This window comes from Lagopus leucura, unplaced genomic scaffold (genome assembly GCF_019238085.1).
Source record: "Lagopus leucura isolate 7727_CA_CO unplaced genomic scaffold, USGS_WTPT01 Super-Scaffold_100008, whole genome shotgun sequence".
In the NCBI taxonomy this organism is placed as follows: Eukaryota; Metazoa; Chordata; class Aves; order Galliformes; family Phasianidae; genus Lagopus; species Lagopus leucura.
Window position 1 is genome coordinate 23392597 of NW_024962265.1, and position 14475 is coordinate 23407071.

Consider the following 14475-nt stretch of genomic DNA (forward strand, 5'->3'; position numbering starts at 1 on the left):
GCAGAGCCCCAGGCTGCAGCCTCTGTCCAGTGGCAAAGAACCCCAGTCTGACCGCCTGGTCTCAGCTGCCCACCATTCCAATTACAGCTCAAAAGGTACGTGCCAGATTAAATCCATCGCTCCTTGCTGCTAAGGGAGGTGGATATTAGAAATAGCAGAAATAATCATATATGACATTTTTGAGTTCTTCTAAGTTCCTGTAGTTCAAGTGAAGGCTCTGATTGTTCATTCCAAAGAGTTAAGCATTCTTTTCTCTCCGTCTGTTAAAATAATGATTTCCACACAGACAGTCGTTCACATTACCTCTTCCCCTAGCAGCAGGCCAAACCTGTACCTTGATTGCTGGTAAACATCAGCATCTGTACATAGCTACGTAGACACCAATATGCAAACACACTTCTATTAGGACTGTTAATCACAACACTTTCTTCTTCTGAAATGTAGGGCATTATATAAACTAACTCCAAAAGGTTTTGAGAAGGCTGGGATGAGTGACACAAAACCACAGGACAGTTGAGAGCTGACTGAGCACAGCCACCAGAAGCAGACTGTGCCTGCCCCTTCTGGTTCCACAGCACTGCTGTGAGACAACAGGTGCATGAATTACCCTTAGTTTTACCACTGCTCGTGTGCAGGTGTGCCTGCTTTGAGGGTGTTCCCTGTGGCTGTTTTAGCAATTCAGATGCAAAACCAAGAATATGAACATTTCCACATGTTCATGAGCAAACCTCCTCCTGCTATCTCAGGCCACATCTCACATGAAACATAAGCCACACTAATTATGACACAGGAGAGGACTGGAGCACCTCTTCTATGAGGAAAGGTTGAGGGGACTGGGCTTGTTTAGCTTGGAGAAGAAAAGGCTCTGGGAGACCTCATTGTGGCCTTCCAATACTTGAAAGAAGCCTATGAACAGGAGGAGGAACGGCTGTTTACGAGGGTAGATTGTGATAGGACAAGGGGGGATGGTTTTAAACTGAGACAGGGGAGGTTTAGGTTAGATATTAGGAGGAAGTTTTTCACTCAGAGGGTGGTGACGCACTGGAACAGGTTGCCCAAGGAGGCTGTGGATGCCCCATCCCTGGAGGCATTCGAGGCCAGGCTGGATGTGGCTCTGGGCAGCCTGGTCTGGTGTTTGGCGACCCTGCACACAGCAGGGGGGTTGAAATTAGATGAGCGTTGTGGTCCTTTTCAACCCAGGGCATTCTATGATTCTATGACATCACAGCAAACTACTTTGCAGCCAGCCATGGGGCTCTCTGCCTTCTGTGTTCTTCCCAAATCTCACTCTTACAGCCAGTTTCTCCTGGCACGGGGCTGCCACGTTTCTCACCATACAGCAGTGTTTACTTTAACACAGCTCGCTTGGCCAAAAGTCTTTCTCCTGTGTAGATGAGAGAATGTGTGATCAAAGGGCAAAAATAAAGCAACCATTAAGGAATACTCTCCTTTTACACCAACTCCAGCAATGGGAGTTTCATCTTTGCTCTTACTGACAAACGAACATATCTCAGTGCCTTAAACTGTGAATAAGTGCTTTCTCATTAACTGAGTTGTGGTGAAGCAGATGCTCCAGACACACTTAAGCACACAAAGCACAATGTGAGCTTTGAAGAAGAAGCCAAAAGACAGCAATGCTGCAATACACAAAAGTTTATTTTTGTCTTTTCTGAAGGCAAAATATAATAGAACCTAACATCAATGAATTTTGTACAACGAAACAGTTTTTATATGAGAACAGACAATCCATGAAGATTTTTTCAGTCTTAGAACTGCTTCCCTTTTTTATCATGCTTTCTTGTGGTCAACCAAATGTTGGCACAGCAGATGTCGTGGCAGTCAGTCAGCGGGTGCTCCCTCAGATCCTCGTCAGCTGGTGCCACAGGCTGGAGGGCAGGATGCTTTCTACTTTCTCCATCACAAAATTCAAAGGGGCAAAGAGGGTGCTGAGAAACTGCAAAGAAAGCAGACACACATTCAGATCAAAATCCTGGAGACAATACTCAATGCAAAGCTGTCCAACATGACAAGCTCTTGCTGTTTGCTTCTGTAAAACCCTCTAAGCACGATCAAAATTAAGTAATTCAAGCATAAAGCCCTTATGCCAAATTCTGAGCCTTGTGCATCCCCAGATTTCTTGGTTTTGCAGCCAGGCAAGAGAGATCCCCATTTTTACAAAACTTAAAGCGGTGAACTACAAAAGTCCCCCACATCTCATATCCCAGGCTCGGGCTCACACTAAATCCACTGAAAACTCAACCCCAAACCAACTGAAGCATGAGAGAAAGGCTCTCCCATCACTGCAGAATTTGTCATGACCTGCCACAGACAAAATGTGTGTCTTCAGGTTTGAAATGGTTCTCTGAGGCGTCATTAACTGGGATTTATCTCCATGTCCTCCTACTGTGGTGCAGTCAGTAACAGAAGAAATTTCAATACATGAACATCATGACAGACATGACAAAATCAAGTTAATAAAGACCAGTTTAGCACAGGAAAAAAAATATTGCAAACTGTGCACCTGAGAACAGAAGTAGTCACATACAGCTATTCTGGGGCTCTGTGTAGGCACAGGAGCATAAAATAATATGCAATGTTGACTACCTTGAGAATGAGCAAAGGCCAATGTCAGCTCCCAGCACTCAGTCACCAGAACTGGTGGCTGTGAAATACAGTAAATTGAGTTTTTGTGAAATGCAGTAAGTACCAATTTGCTGTAAAATAAGCCTGGAGTGTGATGATGATATTACTTCTGTGAAATGCTTTTGAGATTGGCCAGCATAAGAGAAAGAATAATTTTGAGCTACTAAAACACAGTTTAATGCTGTCTGTAATATACCACATAGCAGTGAATACCAAGCATACTGGAATAGGTACCTCAGTGCTCGTAACCACAGCAATAGCCAACAAATAGCTCCTCTTTTAGTTAGAAAACCAGTTACTTATGAAACTACCTTCCTTAAAACTGAAAGGGAAGAGCTACAGCTGGCAAACCCCTGTTATTCTGTTCTGATACAACTGCATTTCAAAGAGATATCTGCCATGACTTTCTGCAATCTCATGTCCCTCAGCTGCTTTTCCCAGAGCAGACAGCACTGTGAGCCTTTCCGAATTAAAGTCTTTTTGTGAGTCACTGAGTGAATGTCACATGCTCTTCCTATGTAAAAGAAAAGCTAATCTGCTGTTTGCGGTGATTTATGAGGATGGAGATCCACCTAAATCCAGTCACTATAGCTGCTAACTGACATAGCAACTGTGTCAATACAGGTTCAGAGATCTTCGGTAATCTAGTAATTTTACACACACAGTGCAGCCCATGTCTTGATTCTGTCTGTGCTTACGTTATTAGTCAGAAGCTTTATATGCTCTGATAGGCAAAGCTTAACAGTCACATACAGAGTCTTGTGGTATCTGTTCTATTAATATCAATGGCAGCTGTTCCATACAAAAATGAAGAGAGTTTTCTAGTCTTCTTCTAGTCTGACTCTACCCCTGAAATGGCTTTGGAGCTTGCAGGCTTCACACAATTCAGAAACAATAGCTAGCACAGCACCTGTGTCACTTCTCATACCTCTGTCTGGTTGCACTCAGAGACCACAGGCAGGTGAGTCAAGCTCACACAAACACACTGCCAAGTTTTGTCTGTTCCAGTAGCCTACAACTGCCTGTTGCAGGCACATGAAGTGCAAAACCTCATCATGCTGCCAGTTTGACAGACAGCCCTTGATTCAGGACACAGGGCTGAAAAGTACAGGGACAATTGCAACAGGCATCAACTGCCAATCTCAGAAAACTGAAGATTACATGGAAAGAGCCCTCAAACAGGTCACGCAAAGACTCAAGGAGAGGAAAAAAAAGCTTAACAAAGAAGTTTAAGAACATATGCCTGAATTGCATACTTACTGTCTACCAAGTGCATACATACACATTTAAGAAACAGGAGAAAGTAATCATGTTTCAGCCCCGAGCCCCACAAAATCAAAAGCACCAGAGACACAAGACCTACATCAGGTACAAATATGTTTGAGAAAATATATTATTGCAGAGGATAATCCATATTTGTTGAAGGAGCAGACAGAATTTTGACATCCAGCAACTCTTCATGAAATTGATGTTTTTTCATATCCTAGAATATCCTACCAGGGCAATGATATCCTTGGCTTTGCAATGAGAAAAGCATATCAGCACTATTCATGGCCTTTCCCCCTCAGTCTCCAACTCTTACTAATCCTTGGTGGATTATAAAAGCAGAATTAGCACACAGTTCCTTGGATGTAGTTAAGAAAAGTTATGAAGGAAATACTGAGATTGCTTTTTTCATGGCAGTTTGGGGAAGGAATGCAAATTTCTCCTCATTAACAACACGCTGTGTTTCTGCTTATGTGAAGAGTTTTTATTGCACTGGAAAGCATGGCACCTCTACACAAAAGGGGATACTCACTGCTTTTGCGAAGACCCCCATAAGCTCTGGGAACTGATGTGTCAGGAGAGCCAGCATGGCTGTGAAAGAACATAGGCCAGCAGTGAAGAGGATGAAGAAGGGAAGCTCTTTCTTGGGGTAAACTGAAACTTCATGAAATGCTGCAGGAAAAAGAAGGAAGAATGCACTGTATGTAAAAAAAAAAAAAAAACAACATTCTTACCTGGTTTAAACAGCCACAGTCATGACTAACATTATGTGACTGATGTTTTAATTTGGAAAGCCTATTAGATCTCAGTTTCTCACTGTCCTTTTAATTGTATGCAATTAAAGGCTGTGGACAGGTATGAGGAATCTATTTAACAGGTTTCTATCTGCCACAGTACGTTAAACCCTTCCCTGCTCAAAGCCAACCATTCTGCAGTGAAATGCATTTCCTGTGCTGCAAGAGCAAAACATGACGCTGTGTACATTGCTAAAAGAATTCCTTACTTCTAGAATTTGAAAAGAAAAATGAGTTTTGCAATTAGAAGGAGCGCTGAGCTATTCTGCATGACTTTGTCATTCCTAAATCTCCTGACACTCCACCCTCCCCTGCTCAGTATCCCTCTGAGTAAAGCAGGCAAAACACTCTAGGAGGTGTTGTTATAATTAGGCTGATTATAATGGGGTGGGGAGACGCTGTTGGTTGCCAAGCGTTTCTGCGTAGTATCAGTGAGAATGAACTGGGAAGGAGAGCCTCGGAGTGGGTGGATTTCAGCCCTGTTCCTCTCACCTTGCCTGTACTCAGACAGGCTCATTACAAGTGGCAACACATTTTTTAGCCCAAAGCAGAGAGGTTATGACTGAAAGATGACAAAGAGTGCAAATGCCCTCAAAATCGGTGCTCACGGCAGAAGCAGACTTTCACTTTTTGTTAGAAGAATCTTTCTCTGTATTGATTCACCCCAGCAGAGAATGTGAGTGAGGAATCTCCTTCCTTGGATCAAGTCATATTTATCCCCTCTGCCCTTGTGCGTGTCCCGTGTGTGCTCACACAAAGTCCCACTGACTTCAGTGAGAAAACATGTGGGAATGAAGTGTAACTGTTTGCAAGAAGGACTGCTTCAGCTCTTCCTCTGCATTCCTGCACTTCACTGCAAGCACTGCAAATAGTTCCATTAGCTTGCTCTGAAACACTTGCTGAGGGCTGGGCCTGCCTTTATAGCCATATCTTGTCGAACACGGGGAACTCTGCTGGCACGTTGCTAATACATGCCATAAATGTATATGATAAATGACTGAGGTAATTTCAGTCTCTTTAGAATGGCACACACATCACTACACATAGAGAATCCTTTCTTGTTATTTCGGATTGCTTTTCAGAAGATGTCAAAATAATTTGTCAGAATAACAGCCGTGCTAATGATCTGGCAGTCCTCAGACAGGCTTGATCTTGCCTTGGAATGTAAGTAGCTAATTTGAATGCACAAAACTAACACCGCTGTGCAGTCGTGCTCTTGGTCTGATGTGGTGTTTCCTAGGTAAATGATCAGACATCTTTTCTACCGTCTTGGCAAGAGAGAATTAGCAAGATCTAACAGATATACATCTCCTCGGTAATCTCACTCCCTATCTCCACGCTGCTGACAACACTAAAGATAGCTGATCATTATGACTGATGGCCTGAAACTGCCTTTTAAACAACTGTGAGCTCCAGAGGTTTGCTGTCACCTGACTGCTCTACTCCCCACTTGAAAGTCATTGGGAGCAATCAGTAGTGCATGATTCAGATAAACAATTCCTTGGTGTCAGTGATAAGAAAAGTTGAACGTACACGGTAGTAGTTCTCTATCTGCAGTTTCTGTACAAATAGGGTAAGGGTAGAAAAGATGTCCTTTTTCCAGTGGATAGGGGATCATTCTGAAAGCTGGAAAGAAAACACCGTGCATTAATGACTGTGATTGTGGTACTCACTGGAGACATGTAATTGTAATTACACTTTTGAAGAACAAACAGAAAAAAATTATATTTGGTCGCAACCAGTATGTATATTGCTTAGCTAAATGTCAGAAAGCTTTTAATCCTGAAGACACAATTCTTTTACTCTTGGCAGTGTAAAGTCAGACCATGTTACAGGTGCATAAATACATGTTTGCAAGATATTAGCCCAATACGCTTAAAATCCTGTAGGAAAATGTACAGATTTTGTCATAGAATTTCAAGCAAGACAGGTAATACCGATCAGACAAGCCCAGGGAAACAGCTTTCCAACGCAGTCATGTTTCCACTTTGTATTTGGCAATCAAAGATTAATGCTGAATTATTAAAACCAGGTTCCTCAAATGCATTCTGACCAGATAAAGTCAGGTTTCTGATATAAATCTTCAGGTCATGGATAAAACAATACTTAGTCTTATAAACTTTTAAAATTGAAAATAATAACAGAGAGGGAGGGAAAGGCATTACTCAGTCTGGCCTGTGATGATGTCATGGGCCATCTGAGTGATGCTCGTGTGGTTTATGGAAACATCTATACGCCTGACTGAATTACAGCTCTGCAATCAATGCATCCCTTTCCATTATCCGATATATAAATCTCACTCTTAAAGTGTAACTGATGTGTTTTTCTCACTATTCCTATGAACATCAGTCACTGCAGAAATATTTTCCTCAGCAAATGTCCTAGAAGCACTGTATAGTTTAGATATTAGGTACAGCAACCCCTACATGATAATATTGCTCACAAGACAACAGAAGAATTGGTTTAAAATACATAAAACCCCAATGTTTTCAGTTGTGTGTGTGGCATCTGAAATAACACTAGCCATAATTTTTGTGCAATTCTACCCATGTTTGTTTTTGATAACTGTTTAAAGCAGGAGGAAAGACGGCAGAAATCCTCAGAGCACAGTTACAGTATGCCAGTGCACCTCCAGCTGGCACATGGCATTCTTGTATTTGAATACGACTGAATATTGTTATAAAATAAAAGCATTATGCTTCCAATTTCAATATTTGGATTGGAGCCAGTCTATACAACAGGCGTATGACTCAAATCAACCTCAGTCACTGCTCTGTGGGAGACTATTGAGATAGATGTTAACACATTTTTGCCTGTTGTCAGAAACTTCTTAAACTGAGATAGAAAACTAAAGATATGCTGTTCCTTAGCTCTCTGTAAGTGGAAGATTCACGCTTCTAATTGCTTGTGTGGAATAAAACTACCTACCTAATAATGTTTTTTCAACAAGAAGTGCAAAATACTGTTGAATTATGAGACTCTCTTTGAAAGCACCTACAACCTCTCCATGTAGCTAGTGAGTAGCTGTGAAGCTAGGGCGATCTTCTTTACTGTTAGAACATGACCTTGCTAGAGGCTGCCTTAATTAGGAGTGACCTCCCATAAGGGGTCACCTTAGCAGCACTCATAATGTACCCCTAAGTGACTGATTGGCTTAAAGACAGCACTTAGTTCTACCTGATTTCTACAAGGTTAGAACTGAAGGGTACATACGTATGGGCATTAACTTCCTACACACAAGCTGCTGGTGAATACAGTCAGAACAGCTCAATTTAAAGACATGAACACCTAGAAAGAATGTGATGGCAGCTGACCATATATGGCAGGCTGTTGGTACAAACGTGCTTAATTAAATTCATTTCCTCTGTCATTTTCCACTGGATTTAGCTTAGAATCAGACAGAGATAATAAGGAAATCTTTGTCAAGGAAAGGACGTAAGAGTGACATAAATAGCTTAGTACATCCTTGAAAAATATTACTCATATTAAGATATGAATAGAAAGTTATAATTATTTGATTAAATCTGAGTGAAAACTTTAAATCCATGGCCATTTTCATGCATGAGGGAAACCTGAAAAACAGTCTTAAGGACTTCTCTCACTGAAATTACTGTGCAAAAGAAATTATGGATTTTTCTTTACAGGTTATGCAATAACAGTAATTTACATCTTGCAGGCTAGCTAACAGACAAATATTTCATAATGAATTACATATTCAGATTGCTGAGGCAATGAAGAGAGGAATCAGTTTGAACAGTTAGATGGAAGGCCTTCAGGCACTGTGCCTTCAGGCACAGATGACAAGAGCTCGTACTTGGCAGGATGACTGCAGTGTAACCAGCCTCCAGTGCCAAAAGCTGCTCCTGTAAGCTACCCCTTAGGCACTCCTCAGTTTAACAAAGGTCTATTCCCACCAGCACTGGGAAGCAGTGTGCCCAGGCGGCCAAGGCCAATGGCATCCTGGCTTGTATCAGGAATGGTGTGGTGAGCAGGACTAGGAAAGTCATCCTACCCCTGTTCTCTGCACTGATGAGGCCTCACCTTGAGGACTGTGTTCAATTTTGGGCACCTCAGTACAGAAAGGACATTGTGCTGCTGGAGCAGGTCCAAAGAAGGGCAGCAAGGCTTGTGAAGGGCTTGAAGAATATGGCCTGTGAGGAGAGACTGGAGGAACTGGGGCTGTTTAGTCTGGGGAAAAGGAGGCTGAAGGGAGACCTTATTGCTCTCTTCCAATATCTGAAAGGAGCTTACAGTGAGAGTGGGGTTGTTCTCTTCTCACTGGTGACAGGTGACAGAACAAGGGGAAATGGCTTCAAATTGTGCCAGGGTAAGTTTAGGTTGGATATCAGGAACCTTCTTTACAGAAAGGGTTGCTAAGCACTGGAATAGGCTCCCCAGGGAGGTGGTTGAGTCACCATCCCTGGATGTGTGCTCTGGATGTGGTGCTCAGGGACATGATTTAGTGGAGGGTTGTTAGAGTAAGGGTAGTAAGGTTAGGTTGTGGTTGGACTCGATGATCTTTAAGGTCTTTTCCAACCTGAGCAATTCTGTGATTCTATGATTCTATTCAGGATTCCCTCTAAAATACTGTTCAATAACGATGGCATAACAAGGACTTGAGCTAAATAATTTCTGTAAGCATCTGGAAAGGAAGTAATACCACAGAAGGATAGCTAGTGAAAAAAAGCACTGGGAAGGAAGCTATGACAACTTTTAAGTTGCGTTTCAAGTGGTAACTTCCTTTCAGTGGGAATTATCATGGTGACAAACTGTATCTTTCTAAGAAACTTAAGTGAGAACAGCAAATGGAGGAAGGAAAAAACAGTTGTGTAATAACATATGAAAAGGCTGAAAGAAAGCAGTGGAAAGTGCAGCAGAAACAAATGGATTGGATTAAGGAACGAACAATCAGCATTAAAAGAGCCTACAAAGGCTGACTCTAAATAGTAGCTTTTAATTCCCTGGAACCTGAAAAGAACATGTGTAAAAGACAAGGATTAGATCTGACCAAAGGTCACACTCCAACTTCTTACTCATAGCAGGGTGATCTTCTAAAGCTGATCTGGCTGCTCAGGGCGATGTCCAGCTGAGCTCTGAGTATCTCCAGAGATGGACATCCCACCACCTATCTGCAACCTGTTCCAATCCATCACCACTTTTATTCTAAAAATACTTTTTTCATGTCTAGATGGAATTTCTTGTGCCAAAACTCGTGTCTACTGCCTCCTGTCTTTCCTTGTGTCCTTGTGACTTTGACTCCACCTTCCATGCTATCCCTATCAGGTGGTTAAAGACACAGTGTTCTTCAACTACATGAAGTCTCTTCCAAGCTGGCTAAAAACAGCTCCCTCAGTGTCTTTCCTACGTCAGCTTCCCAGGCATTCTAGTTGTCTTCCACTGGACTCACTCTATTTAAAGAGAAAAGAAATCCGAAAATACCATCTTGTTTTATACTACACATTAGTCTTTATTTGCTTGTAAGGCACGTCCATAATTTGCCAAAATCAAAATTAGTGACAAACAAATTTCTGCAACTTCAGGATGAGAAAGGTAAGTTATTAAGCCCTTGTTCATGAGTAAAAAAGTATGTCACAAAGAAGATGGGAAAATATGTTTGGTGTTACACAAAAAACAGAATCCAAGACTTCAGAAACTTTTTTCCCATTAAATGAGGCGTATATTTTCTGATTGAATTTCAAATATTTCAGTGTTAGTGAAATATAACTGACCTGCAAATCCTCCTCATTCTATGCTTTACAAAATGCTTTTATTTTCTCATGACACTCAATCAAAATAATCGATCAGCTTCTTTGTAAGAAAAAGGATTACTTACTGCCTTCCCATGTACAGTGTAAGAGATTCAATGCTCCCTCTACCCTTTTCCAGTGTTGAAGATGAAAGAAAGCATATGCTATTGCTTCACTGTCCCCTCTCTTCAGAATATGTTCGGGGGGCAGAATTAAGCTTTTCATTTCTAGGAGGTACTGCAATAAAAAAGCAGAGGACAGTTATTTCAGAAGTAATAAAAAAGCTGCCTGCAATTCTACAGCGAGTACTGAAAGGTCTGTTTCCCTGAAGTGCTTCATTTCATAAGCGTTTCATCAGATGCGTAACATCACCAACTGCACTAGAAGATAATTACTGAATTATTGCCAAAGCATACGATATACTGACAGATGGCTCATGTTGTGCTCTTCAGCTGCAGTAGGAGGACTGTGGAGGATTTCAAAACGAAATGTCTCTCTTATCAAAGGGGCAGAAAAAAAAAATAGGCTCAAAGCAGAAAAGAGGCTCTAATTACAAGAGCTTTTTAAATTAGAAGCATTTATAATATAATGAAGAAGACATTAAGCAGTTTGAAGCACCTCGCCCTTCTCTGAGGAAACAGGCAGTACTTTGCACACAGGCTGCTTTAATGCACTGCCATCATCAGGTTACCAGGCCTGCAAGTGCACAAGGTGAGCAGACAGCAGGGCTACCAGCATTTTACAAAGTAACACCATTTACTTCCAACACAATGGAACAAATATCAGATTTCCGGGAAAAAAATAAATACAGCAGTCCTTGATGTTTAAGTTAGCTAACCAAAACACTGAAAACAAAAAGTGAAAATGAAATGCACCAGTGACCAAACCCACAAACAATTCTCCCCGTTACAGGATCCCCTAAAACAGCAGGTGAACGAAGTACAAGTGGGATTCATGCCATAGGAGAAGACAGAGCTCCTGAATGTTCTTCAAGCAGGTGACTTTCCTCCTTCCCTGCCCTGCCAGTCAGACTGCTGCTAGGTCGGAATTCACCTCACTGCTGGTGTTTCTTCCTTCCTGCTAATGGAGGGGAAAGATAGAATGGAGGGGAACAGACACATCTTGTTTTGGCATGCTTTAAAGGGGAAAGAATGACAGACAGAAATTGGAGGCTGCTGAATCAATTGCTGTCTGTCAGTTCTCCTCTATGAAGTAGAATATTTCCCACCTTTGCAGTACTTTTTCTCCAGGAAAACTGTTGCTCTCTTCCAGGACTCCCTAAAGCAAATATTCTGCCCACTACTATTTAATACTAGGCTACTTAAAGGCTATTTAATACAAGAGGCAACAAGAAGCAGGTGGGTCACACACCACATGGGCAGACCCTGACATGGAGATGGGATGAATTACAAGAGACTGACTGTGGCAGAAAGGATTACAGAGAAAGGAGGGAGATGAGATGGCTCCTTTAGCCACTAGGATAAAGGTATAAGGCTGCAGCACTTCTAGGGAAAAAATCTACAATACTTACTGACAGGCTGGCTGTTTTGGAGTAGAAAAATGGAGTTAAAGATGAGGAAAAGGCTGCAGATTTTAGACAGGGATTGGCAAAATTAAAAGAAGGTATGAAAGAAAAGGTATGGACAATCACTAGCAAAAAGAGAATAAGCATGCAGCCCCTCTACTTTAGAGAGGTCTTTCTGTCTACATACTGGTCCCTGCCTTGGATGGGAAGAATGAGGGCTGCAGAATCTAAGGACTGCCAAGAACTGAGCACAGGCTGGAAGGCAACTTGGCACACAGAAGTGACAGTAATCTTTTCACACTGCTGTCAGATACAGATTTGTGAATGGGAGACTCCAGGGCATCCTTGCACACTGGCTCTGTGATGTGTGAAAGAGGAGAAAAGGAGAAAGGGAACAAATGAGAATTCAAAACCATCCTTGAAAAAAGGAAGAGGAAAGGCCAGAGGGGGCTGAGAATCAAGTTGGCGTGATGTCATGGAGGGCATCCTAAAACTAGACTCCTCTCTGCCAGAAGCCAGGAAGGAGCTGGAGAAGCAGGTTCAAGATCTGAAGGGAACAAGATCAAAGCTGAGAACTAACTGACAGCACCAGGAAACAGGTAAGTGATTCAAAGAGGAAAGAAAAATCACACATTTCTGATGCAGGTTATTATTAAAGGAGGGCAAACTAAATTAGCAGTGGGAGTATCGTGTGTGATACCTCAACTTTCTATAAAGCCTTTCAGAAAAAAATTGGGAAATCTGTAGAACAGGTAGAAGATGCAATTCAGTAGGCAGGGCAGTATAAGAAGGGATGAACAGAGGAAGAAAGAATGGTATAAAGATCTGATGTGAGGAAAGGAGCTGCCAAGCTTACAGATATACAGAAAATTTTCTTATTTGCTGCCTACATGACCTTGCCACCCTTTTAAAATCCCATGCCTACTTGTTGACCAGAATGGAATATGGCTGCAGAACTGATATCTGTTCTATTAATTTAGAACAGAACTCCCAATTCTGTATTTTTTTGCAAGAGTGAGAAGTTTTCAATATTTAAATATCTCAGTCAAAGGAAAAGAAAACAACATAAAAGCCATGAAACTATTTATAAGGGAAAAGCAGGAATGAATGTCCTACCTTGAGGAGTGTTAATGAAAACATGCAGATTTTGTTGTAACACATTGCTTGTTATTAATGATCAGTGATCAGCACCTAGCTAGACTGAGCTTGATCATTAAGAAGGAGACATGACTGCCCATAAAAATGAATTGATTTTATATTCTAGAGTATGTCATCAATTCCTGTGTTGCTGTGTTTTTAAGGAGAATTCATGGGCACTGAGAGCCCTTTCAGCAGTAAATTGGCTTTTTACAGCGCATTTCTGAAGGCTCTGTCCAGAGCACAGACTTACAGGAACTAGGTTTCTATAGTAGTATAGGTACAAGAACTTAGCATACAGATAAAAGCCATAGCAGTAAGAAATCCACTGGGCCTTACAAGGAGACAACCAACACTCTGGATAGATTCCTCACAGAGCTGTGCCTGCTGATACACTGACTTGTGAACACAACCATGATCTTCACATTTTAAGCAACAAAACGTTACGACATCTTCAATACTTTGAGTACACAGGGAAGACAGGAAACTTCTGTTGTCCTGACATGGCTCTGAACCCAAGTGTGGTTCCTGTGCAGAGGAAGCGTTAAGCAATAGGCTAAGAGAGAAACTTTGCAAAGAGCTCTCAGCACAAAGGGAGCACGGAGATGGCAAGCCCTGCACATCTCCATCTGCGCTTCTTTTCAGTGACAAAGGAAGAAGCTTAATTAGAACAGGAAATAATGCACATTATCATCATTACAGAGTTATCATTTTCCTTTAAAAAAGGAATGAGCTCAGAGAAGACAACTGATAAAAGCCAGAACAATCTAGCCTTAACCAAAATGTGAGTTAATACTTGTGGTGCCCAACTATTTCTGTCACCATCAGATGTCACCCAGCCCTTCTCCCCCACACTGTGCTGGTTTGGATTTTGTGACTCTTCTTCGTTTTTTCCTGCACTTTCTTTTCCCACTCCAAACTTCTCCTGTCAAAAAGCTGTCAGTTAGGAATTAAAAGGGGAACAGTACTTTTCACATAGCTTCTGGGCAGGTTACTTGACACTGTAAAAGCAAAAACATGAACCAAAGTGTTCAGCTATAGCCAGTCTGGGCACAAGTGGGAATATACCTTTTAATGAGCCTTGGGAGGATGGCAGTGGAAGCTAATTTCATTGTTATAATGCCTACAGGTACAAACATCGTGATAGCACTCTGCTAGCACTTTCTTGTCTGTGTGAAGGGTAATAAGGTGGAGTTTGTATTTTCTTACTTGAATTGACTGAATACACATTATTTGTTTCATAATATTGACTGCACTCTCGCTATTTCTCTGCTGGGACTGCCTTTAACATTCCAAATTAATACGTTACTTCAGCGCCCATTTATAAAATAAATCTATATAAAAGAAATCAATCTAAGGAAGG

General features: G+C 41.6%; 1 protein-coding gene across 8 annotated transcripts in view; it reads right to left on the reverse strand.

The window, feature by feature from the left end:
- Positions 1–1638: 1638 nt before the first annotated feature.
- ST7 (suppression of tumorigenicity 7) overlaps positions 1639–14475 on the reverse strand; it is a 133808-nt gene continuing 120971 nt past the window's right edge. For all 8 annotated transcript variants that reach the window (XM_042872479.1, XM_042872481.1, XM_042872480.1 and 5 more), the window contains 4 exons: positions 10537–10687; positions 6237–6329; positions 4442–4581; positions 1639–1954 (listed from right to left, as the gene is read on the reverse strand). In XM_042872479.1, coding sequence (XP_042728413.1) covers positions 1859–1954; positions 4442–4581; positions 6237–6329; positions 10537–10687 — 480 coding nt within the window. In that variant the 3' untranslated portion in view covers positions 1639–1858. The remainder of the gene's footprint in view (positions 1955–4441; positions 4582–6236; positions 6330–10536; positions 10688–14475) is intronic.